This window comes from Chionomys nivalis, chromosome 10, assembly GCF_950005125.1.
Source record: "Chionomys nivalis chromosome 10, mChiNiv1.1, whole genome shotgun sequence".
In the NCBI taxonomy this organism is placed as follows: Eukaryota; Metazoa; Chordata; class Mammalia; order Rodentia; family Cricetidae; genus Chionomys; species Chionomys nivalis.
In genome coordinates, this window is record NC_080095.1 from 33,973,110 (window position 1) to 33,984,067 (window position 10,958).

General features: G+C 42.1%; 1 protein-coding gene across 1 annotated transcript; it reads left to right on the top strand.

Moving 5' to 3' along the window:
• Window positions 1-4,489: 4,489 nt before the first annotated feature.
• On the top strand, window positions 4,490-6,192 carry LOC130882428 (keratin, type II cytoskeletal 8-like). Its single transcript, XM_057782467.1, has one exon. The coding sequence runs from the start codon at window positions 4,530-4,532 to the stop codon at window positions 5,997-5,999; it is 1,470 nt and encodes a 489-aa protein (XP_057638450.1). The 5' UTR covers window positions 4,490-4,529; the 3' UTR covers window positions 6,000-6,192.
• Window positions 6,193-10,958: the final 4,766 nt, after the last annotated feature.

Consider the following 10,958-nt stretch of genomic DNA (forward strand, 5'->3'; position numbering starts at 1 on the left):
TCCATCATAAGTCTCCTGCATTGAGGCTACAAAGGGATGGCATTTCCCTGTTCGGTGGAAGCTGAGGTGACTCAACAATAGTTGGATTTCTTGAAAGGTAGATTAAGAGAGAAAAGAAGCTGCATTTTTTTTCCATTTTCTGGTTGAAAATAAAAGGGGCTTGCTGATTGAAAGCCTTAGGGAACCTTAGAAAGCATTCTTGATAGGAGTAATTCTGTTTTTATATAGCCATGAACTGCAATTTCATTCCCCTTTGTTCATCATCAAGGACATTTGCATGACAGCAGGGACTGAGCAGTTCCTTCCTTCACCTCTTCCTAAACCTTACATCTTCATTTAGTGTCATTAGCCCTTGCAGGTGGCAATTATTAATTGTTACACACAAAACCTCAATGTCACAAAGGACCCCAGCTATAGCAAGAGTCTTAGAGCAAATATTCTACCAGCTGTAAAGAAAAAAATATCAAGACAGCAACCAAAAATGTTCAAAGGATCCAGTGGTTTTCGAAATAAATTTAGCTTCCTTTCTATTAATCTTATGAGGAAGCCGAGCTTTAAAAAGAGAAGAAAACAAGCATAAATGTGGAGCCCATCTCAGCTGAACTGGATGCTGTCCAGCATCCACACGTTCACCACGGCCCAACAACCATGGGATGGCACCAGTAATTCTAAACTCTCTGGACATCTCCCAAGTTCTATTTGGAAATCAATATTTTAATCTACCCACAATACATTGATGCCTTTTGGATAAAATATATTTATGCTCACTGACAACAAGTTGACTAAGCTTACTTCAAAGCCCTTCTACATATAACCATCGAATAAAATTTTACTCCCAGGAAGACAGTAGAAATACACTCCCCTTTCCCCTCCCCAAAAGATGAAACAGTGCCTTTACTTTCTTAGAGTGCCTCTCAATAGCACATCTCTGTCAGGCACCTCAAGTTGGTAGGCTTTATGAACACTTTAGAGGAACAGAACATTGATGAAAAGAAAAGATATCAAGAAGAACTTGCCGCTGGTGAAATAAAACTCAAGCAAATCTGAGCTCTCTGCAGGTTCAAGACATTTGCATTTTCCTTTGGAAAGGCATGAACACATGCTTGAGGGCTGTGCAGGATAATTGGAAGGCACTAGAGAATTAGTTATGTCCTAAAAGAAAAACAGTTGACTGAGTTGACCATGCATTTGTATTTTCCAAAAATACTTTAGAAGGTTTACATGCATTCAGTTTAATTGTTTTACTCCTATTTCTTTTACATAAGTGTTATAGGAGCCATTGTGTTCTGTACCCAGCACTTCAAAAAAAAACATCAAAAATATGTCCGGATGGACTGAGGGCTCTGATATTCAGCACTGTGTGATCATGAATAATCTTTCCTAAAATCATGATTTTTCAAGGTATTTTAAAATATAAAAACCCTAATCGACCTGTAACCCATGTGTTATTACTATTAGGGAAAATGAGAAGTTCTTGTTGGTAATACTTGTCACTGTTCTAATGAGAGTTAGAGAGAAAAGTGTGATAGGCAAACAAAGTTGTATTAAAAACCCTAAGAGGCTTTAGAGGGCATAAGAATAAAAACGAGCCTGGAATATAGAAGAACTGGTTCTCGACGTAACGGAAAGATGAGAAATTTCTCAAAATTCCCTCCACATATTTACATTTGAAATCCTGTCCAGAATTTATAACATGATTCATGATTTAGAAACTGTTTGAGTTTATTTTTCCATAATTATAAAACTAATAATTTATCCATGGGGAAAGTGGATTACTACTTATAGAATAACCCTCATCCATTTTTCCAATCCTCAGAGATAACCTCCATGAGTATTGTTTTGTATTCATCCCAGATATCGATTAATAATATTGTTCCATGTAACTGAAGACCAATTATAATCTTTATGTCCTAAATGTATTTTACTTTTTCCAATATCATTAAAATATTTTAACATTCATATTATATTATATTTAATATATTTTAAGTGTGTTATTGAGTACTCAAGTTTGCTCAGTGTTGTATGTTTTCGTATTCACAGATTCATGATTATTTTTTAAATCCTACTGATGGCTCATAATCAATAAAATCTGGAAGCAACAAAGACATTATTCAGTAATTGAATGGATAATCTCTGATACATTCAAAGAATGTAATGTTCTTCATCAATGAACAGTATGAGATATCAAGTTCACTGCAAAGGCATATATAAATCTTAAATTCATAATGCATATTATAAGGAAATGGAGGAGAGATTCTGAACTCAATAACTTTAGAACTGACTGAAATAAATAAGACTAAAAACCAAAGGATGCACATAGGCATGAGAATACATGTTTCCATGGGAGCATACATGAACATTTACAAAACCAGAGCTGAAAAGCTAAGTAATTCAAAGGCTACGTAAAGTAAGGACCAGATTTTTTTAACATTGGAACATAAAGTTATATGAAATCTAAAAGACAATGAGATCCTGCATTAGAATTAGAGACATTGTAATTAATTCATGTTCATCTTAATATAGACACAAACATTCATATAGACACACATTGATGGCAGGCATGTAGAGAAGTTAGTATATTCACATCTCTGCCCTTATTGTGTCAGATGAAATACCTACAAGTCCTGAAACTCAAGAGCAACAAACATACCTACTATTCAAATAATTTGTTTCTAATGCGGTTAAAGTTCAAAGGGCTCCTGGGATAAACAGCTGATTCTAGAAATGAGGTAGAAAGTATAAAACAGTGATTAGATTAAAACAAATAAAAGTTGAGACAATTTAGACAATAATATTGTATTATAACACAAAGTATAAAATTAAATATCTATACATCTAAAGTCACAAATAAGTGGCTAAATAACTTAGTCAATTATGGAAAATATGTATATCTTTCACATAGAAAAGCTATAAACAATTGATATAAATGTACACAAATAATTCACTGATCATTAAACACAAGCTGCTCACAGTGACTTTCTTCAAAGAGTGCAAATCTAGGAAGACAAGGAGTTGATATCCCTGTGGCTTTAGGTAGCAACATGGGCCACAGATGTCAACACAGAACCTACCTTGGGTGGTATCATGGACCCAGACATTGCGAATGGCAGCAGCCTGGTGTGGCAAGTCTGGGTGTGGCAGGTCCCTAGTACCAAGCAGACCACCCACATCAGCTCATTCCTCACCACCCTCAATTCTTCAGTTCTGCCTCTTTCCACAGCACGTGAACCAGCCTGCTTCTCTCTGTCTCCCACGTCCCCACCATATATTAGCTCATCATAATGGTGCCATGCTGCCTAGTGCAGCAAGGCTCCAGGCAGCCTGGTGGATGTCTTTTGCTAGCCTGGGCTGTGAGGACCCAGGTGGGCCTCTGTAATCATTTTTAATTATTTAAAAGGTTAATTTTTAAGGTGATTTTTAAGCTTCTTGATCCACAAGTGGCCAGGCCCCTCCCCGAGGACCTCTAATCACCAGGTTCCACCCACATAATACTCTAACTGCTCTAACTGCTGGACCCTGTCCCCAGCCTACAGAGTAAAAAGCCCAATCTCTGGACTTAAAAATCCCACCAATCCCCACCCTGAAAAGTTCCACCCACTTCCCAAGAAACTCTATATAAGCCCTGTATCCTGTTCAGGTTGCTGCTGTTTCTCTCCTGAACAGAGGCCACTACCTCCTGGATTTTTCCCTCCTAATAAATCTCTTGTGTGGGGTTTGTTGCATGATGTGGCTTTGTGGTATACCTTGGTTTCCGCCTGCCAGGATACTGTTACGGCGTAAATGAACGGCAGACAGAAATTATAATAAAATATTCAGCTTTAATAAGGAAAAAAACTTACAAAATCGAGGTTCCCGCGGAGAACAGGAAAGCAGAAGGGAAGGCGGGGAGCACACCCGCAATATTTATAAGTAAATAATATCCTCAGGGGACCCCGCCCTACAAGCAAGGTGATTGACTGGACTTCCCCCACAGGATACCTTTCCATCCAAGCTGTAATGCTTCCAAACATTATCTCAACCATGTGATCTGGTTGAGCACCAACAGGACAGACATCATGTTGATAAGTGCAGCCTTGATACCGCGCACTAGGAACAGTATTTTATCTCTGTGGTTTTCATCTCCAAGGCATTTTAGGAAACATGGACCAGAAGGCCTCAAATTGGTCACAAAAATCATGTAAAGCCTGAGAAACTTACAGTATCGACCAGTCTAAAAACATGGCAGCTAAATTTGGTATTCTAGATGGAATCTTGGACAATTAAAGACTACTGGACAAAAACTAAGGAAATCTGGATAAACTTTGCATATCAGTTAATATTAATGTATCAGTACTGCTTTTCTGTGACAGATGTAGTGCAATAATATAAAATGTTCATAATAAAGGAGAACAAACGCAGTCTATATGAAAATTCTGTCCTCCCTTTGCAAGGGTTCTATAAAACTGCTCTAAACAATGGCCTAGCAGCAGCTGCTCCACTTGCTCTTGAACCTCTGTCTTTGGCTCACCGCCTTCACTCCAGACTTCACCATGTCCATCAGGGTGACCCAGAAGACCTACAAGGTGTCCACCTCCGGCACCCGGGCCTTCAGCAGCCGTTCGTACACGAATGGACCCGGTGCGCGCATCAGCTCGTCCAGCTTTTCCCGGGTGGGCAGCGGCAGCAGCTTCCGGGGCGGCCTGGGCACCAGCATGGGTCTGGGCGGCTTCAGCGGGGCTGGTGTAGGAGGCGGCATCACAGCAGTCACGGTGAACCAGAGCCTGCTGAGCCCCTTGAAGCTGGAGGTGGACCCCAACATCCAGGCCGTGCGCACCCAGGAGAAGGAGCAGATTAAATCTCTTAACAACAAGTTCGCCTCCTTCATTGACAAGGTGCGCTTCTTGGAGCAGCAGAACAAGATGCTGGAGACCAAGTGGAGCCTGTTGCAGCAGCAGAAGACATCGAGGAGCAACATGGACAACATGTTTGAGAGCTACATCTACAACCTTCGACGGCAGCTGGAAGCCCTGGGCCAGGAGAAGCTGAAGCTGGAGGCAGAGCTTGGCAACATGCAGGGCCTGGTGGAGGACTTCAAGAACAAATATGAGGATGAGATCAACAAGCGTACAGAGATGGAGAACGAATTTGTCCTCATCAAGAAGGATGTGGATGAAGCATATATGAACAAGGTGGAACTGGAGTCCCGCCTGGAAGGGCTGACTGATGAGATCAACTTCCTTCGGCAGATCCATGAAGAGGAGATCCGTGAGCTGCAGTCTCAGATCTCAGACACGTCTGTGGTGCTGTCCATGGATAACAGCCGCTCCCTGGACATGGACAGCATCATCGCTGAAGTCCGTGCCCAGTATGAGGACATCGCCAACCGCAGCCGGGCTGAGGCTGAAAGCATGTACCAAGTTAAGTATGAGGAATTGCAGACCCTGGCTGGGAAGCACGGGGATGACTTGCGCCGCACAAAGACTGAGATCTCTGAGATGAACCGCAACATCAGCCGCCTGCAGGCAGAGATTGACGGCCTCAAAGGCCAGAAAGCTACCCTGGAGGCTGCCATTGCCGATGCCGAGCAGCGTGGGGAGATGGCCATTAAGGATGCCAATGCCAAGCTGGCCCAGTTGGAGGCTGCCCTGCAGCAGGCCAAGCAAGACATGGCGCGGCAACTGCGCGAGTACCAGGAGCTCATGAATGTCAAGCTGGCCCTGGACATCGAGATCGCCACCTACAGGAAGCTGCTGGAGGGCGAGGAGAGCAGGCTAGAGTCTGGGATGCAGAACTTGAGCAACCATACAAAGACCAGCAGTGGCTACGCAGGAGGGCTGAACTCAGCCTATGGGGGACTCACCAGCCCTGGCTTCAACTATGGCATGAGCTCCTTCCAGCCCGGCTTTGGCTCTGTCGGGGGCTCCAGCTCTTACAGTCGCACCAAGGCTGTGGTTGTGAAGAAGATTGAAACCCGCGATGGGAAGCTGGTGTCTGAGTCCTCTGATATCCTGCCCAAGTGAACGGCCCTTGGAGACGTTGCCAGCCTGGGCTCCTGAAGCTGCCCATGGAGGAGACATCTGTCAGAGTGCAGGAAAGGAGAGACCCACCAGAGGATCAGAGGCATACCTCTCTAGCCACCCCCCGACTCCCCTCAAAACCCAGTTCAATTGTATTTTCCAAAATAAAGAAGCCTCAGCAGGCTCCATCAACTGAAAAAAAAAACTGCTCTAAACAAAATGTTACCCTGCAAAGCATTAGGAAACAAAAACATTTTGATCCAAAACTGCTGTCCATATTTCTGATTTTTTCCAGAGAACTAGAATTACTGGCTAAAACTACATTGGTACTTTAGGCCTATATTGCTCAGGTGTTTGCCATTGGTTCTGCATTCATCAGTGAGGATCCCTCGACAATAACCCTAAAGTGGCTGGGATTGCAAATCTTCCTTACAGAAGTCAACAAGGCAACAAATGCAATTTTAATCAAGCTGAATTTAAAATAAATAAGAGGCATAGAAGATAAGAGCAATGCTACAAGAATCCCATAAACTCTGCCAAATTTTGACTTAGGACTTTTTTTTCTCATTTTTTTATTCTTTTTTAATTAAAATTTCCAACTGCTCCCCGTTTCCCATTTCCCTCCCCCTCCTCCCACATATTGCCCCCTCCCCCCGCTTCCCTCCCCCTATCCCCACTCCTTTTCTCCTCCCCCCAGTCCATTCCCCCTCCCTCTCAATACTGAAGAGCAGTCCAAATTCCCTGCCCTACAGGAAGACCAAGGTCCTCCCACTTCTATCTAGGAATGATAGAGAACTGAACCTGAATCTTGTGCCGACTTGTCAAGCCCTACGTCACACCCTGATTGGAGACGTCTGGCTAACTACATGCGGGTTTTTCTAAGCCATACAGCCACAGTGGGCAGAGAGCAATGCCAGTGAGTTCAGAGGGAAACCAAACGAAGAACTGCACACAAGTCGGTTGGTACAATAAGGACTCGGGACAGTTACTGACTCTTATCTGTTCATGCATGTATTCAATGAAAGTTTGCTGAGCTTTCTGAAAGATTCTGAGTTAGCAGTAAACGGTAAACACCCCTAACTCTAAGGAGCATATAGTTTTTACTTTTTTTATTGATTTTATTGAGTAATACATTTTTCTCTGCTCCCTTCCTCTACCCTCCCCTTCAACCCTCTCCCATGGTCCCCATGCTCCCAATTTACTCAGGAGATCTTGTCTTTTCTTCTTCCCATGTACATTAGATCCATGTATGTCTCTCTTAGGCATATAGTTTTATCACAGTGTAATATATATATAATATATATATATATACACACACACACACACACAAGAAACTACAGTACTACAAGAAAGGTGGGCAAAGAAGTGAGGGACAGGTAGGAATGGAAGTACCAAGTCATGATCACCAAGTCCTGGGGGAAAGAAAGGCAATGGCTGAGCCAGACCTGAAGGACTTTCAGGACTTAACCTGGGGTTGATTTCTCTCATTTCCCTAGGGTCCATTTTCTTCCCAATTCCAGTAGATTTTGCCCCAGTAGCTCTGTAACAGCCAGTACTTACAACATGTATTATGAATCTGTTAAGCAAGGCTCTTCCCCTGCCTTACCCGGAAAGGCAGCTGACAAGCATTTGCCAACACAACTCTGCTCAAGTCAATCAAATTCTGAAGGAAACACGAAAGTAGAAACAACATGGTGAACTTCAGGCTCTGAAAGTTGATGAGTAAAGCTAGGGTATGAGTTATGTGTGGGGACAGAAGCAAGTGGGAGTCCAACTCTTTACAAGCCAAAGGAAAACATTTAGAACTAAGCTTGATACTAGGGAGTCGCTGATGCTGGTGGAACGGAAAGCACAGCATGGTTTGAAGGTTAGAAAGAATCCCTCTGAGACAGTAGGGTAAAATTGCAAAACATGAAGACTTACATTTTTCTTTAACATGCGGATAGCTTGGATTTGACCACTGTCACTTCTCCACAGGATGATGTGATGAAAGTGTCATTATGAGTTGACATTTGAAAACGCTTGTACTTTTCCTTTGTATGTTTTACGCAGATTTTGATGCTGTTGTTGTTACTTTCTTGAGAAGTGTCACAAAATAGTAGACAGAGACTTAGCAGTTTTGACATACTTATTACACTTTTAACTGTTCCTAGAAAGTTCACTTCTTCTTAACTCTAGAGTTACAAAGAGAGCAGGGCCTAAGACTATGAACTAAATGAAGAGGCTACTGAGAGCAAGGCGAGAAGTAACAGTTTTCAAACTTGGACAGTAGAATGATTGTGTGAATGGCTTTGAAAAACATTCAGAATGAAGTTCATAGCGATAGTCGAATGAATGAAGAAGAGTGAGAAAAAAGAGAAAAAAAAAGTGAGAAAGATGCCCAGACAGCTAACTAATCTGAACTGAATATTTAAGCTGTTTTTATTCAGAGGTGCAGCAATCTGAAAAGACAGTGGATTGGAGCCCTAAAGATTGGTCTTCCCTTTCATAATTAGCCAGCAGAATATGGAGAGGAGGAAACACAGTAAAAGTCAGTCATTCCAAAGTTTACTTTTGTCTCTCTGGTCGGATGGTAAGTCTTGTCTCTGACACATATGGCATTAGGGCTTTCCCCCTAGTTGTTTCCTTTTAGTAGGAAGGCAAGAAGTCACTGAGTCTACATTCCTCAGGATCGAGTCATTTGGATGACGTCAACACTGCAGGTTAATTCAGCATGAACAAGCAGTGTGTTCCTGAAGATTCTTGCCTGCAATGCCCCTGTCCTGTGCCTCTATCAATTAGAGAAGAAGGAATCAGAAGGGAAGTAGTAACTGGGGTGCGGGATCCTGTGGCCTGAACACTAGCAAGCAATGGAAATGGGAAGAGAAAAAAGTATGTGTTGATTGACAGAGTTTGAAATAGCTTTACACATTCCTCTTTTTAGAATTGGATTTTTAGGTTTAATTGTGTGTATGTGGGGAGTCGGTGAGGGCCGGCAAAGGCCAAAGGTATCAGATCCCTGGGAGCTGGAGGCACAGGTGGCTGTGGGCAGCCAGATGTAAGTTCTGAGAAGTGAACTTGAAGTCTTAAAGAGGAATTGTATAGGTGTGTGTCTGTCTGTCTGTCTGTCCGTCTATCTGTGTCTATGTGTAGCTTAAGGAAACAGAAAAAAAAAACTCATTTGGGGGAAGAAGTCAGAATGAATGAAAAGATGGAAAATGCTTCACCAGATGATGAAGACAAAACAGGAGCATAAAGCTTTCTAGAGCCAAAGAAAGCAAGCGTATTCTCAAAAGGAAGGTCAGCAAGCCGTGTCCAAGAAAAACAAAGACAGAGACACTCTTTCTTGTTCAATCTACCGTGAGAGTGAAGATCATTCCTGCGAACCAGACTGTAGATGCTCCAGAAAATGTCAGTACTCCGCTGAAGGAGTGCAGTTAGCAGGAAGGGCCCCAGGAGGAACTATGAAGGGAAATGTCAGCGCAGAATTCAGCCTCCTTGTTGAGAAAAGGGAGGGTTTCAAATTCACAACAGAGCAGAGGTAGACAGGAATTGGCTCCTGTTAGTGCTATCTGCAGTAAAAAGAGAACATGATCAAGAGTGTTAATGTTGAGCTTCTTACACAGGAGAGGTTCTCGCTGGCTCACTTTCCCATCTCTGTCTTAATTCTTGCTGAAACCAGTAATTTACTGCTTGAAAATCCACCTGAAAGGCCTGTGTAATGTTATGTATCATCTGTGCTGCTTCTCGGGTCTAAAGAGATGTTGTGTTGGTTAAGAATTTTCTTTGTTGGAGGGAAACTTTTTACTTTGATGAGGCCCTATTTGCTGGTCTTTGGCCTTATTTTATGAAAGACTGGTATCCTATCCAGACGGTCCTCAGCTATGCCCATGTCTTGACATGTTTTCTCTGTTTTGTCTTCTGGCCATTTCGGAGTTTCAGGTCTATCAGTAAAGCCTCTGATTCATTTGGAGTTAATTTTTGTTCAAAATGAAAGCAAAGATCTAGCTTCATTCTTCCACAGGTGAATATCCAGTTTCCTTAATACCATCTATTAAAGCAGCAGCTGCCCCTTTCATCATCTATATCAAAAATCAGGTGGCTGTGGCTGCATGGATTTATGCCAGAATCTTCTATTCTGTTCCATTGATCTACATGTCGAGAAAGATGAATTCTTGAAGGAAATGGCATTGAACTTATATCAAATCCAACTTCCCTGATTATGTAAGTCATAGACATTTAAAACAAGGGTATCAGGAAAAGATGGATGGCCTTTATGTCACAGAGAAAAGAAAGAATTTGTCAGTCTGAAAAATAAGATGTAATAAGGAATTTAGAAGTAATAAGACTTTATCCAGTTACGAAGTCAAGATGATGAATGATTCCTGAGAAATATTTGTGATGTTTTAAGGATGGGATGATATGAGGAAAGAAGGGGGAAAGGGGGGGAGGGAAGGAGGGAGGGCAGGAAGGAAGGAGGGAGGAGAAAGAAAGCAAGAAGAGAAAAAAAAAGACTAGTTAAAAAGTAGGCACTGATTTCCCAGTGTGGTTCTCCAGCTGTCACTCAATGAGCCATGCTGTACAGTGGTTGAGGCAAAATCACAGGGTAAAGTCAGCACAAGCAAATAAATAAATAACAAGGACAAATTATTTTCAGCCTTAGCATCTGGTTTCTGCCTAGGGAGCTATCTCACAAATTTCCTTTATACCAAAACAATGACCTAACTAACAATTTTTAACTCTCGCACCAAATAGTCCATACCGTAAGGGGTACAATGTCTGAATGCCTAAGGAAAGAGGATTTTACAGGTACAAAATTTCTCATGTTTTAGCTTAATAATCCATCTCAATATATGTCAACTGGGATATAAGGGTAGTAGTCTTCTTCTCCCCAACAACAACAACAAAAAATCCTCTAAGGAAAACTTACACTCATTAAGTTTATGCCTTGGCATTGGGGTTTGTGAAAGTTTTCTATCTTGA

Coding starts and splice junctions, on each gene's coding strand:
- LOC130882428 (XM_057782467.1), top strand. CDS start 4,530: ATGTCCATCAGGGTGACCCAGAAGACCTACAAGGTGTCCACCTCCGGC.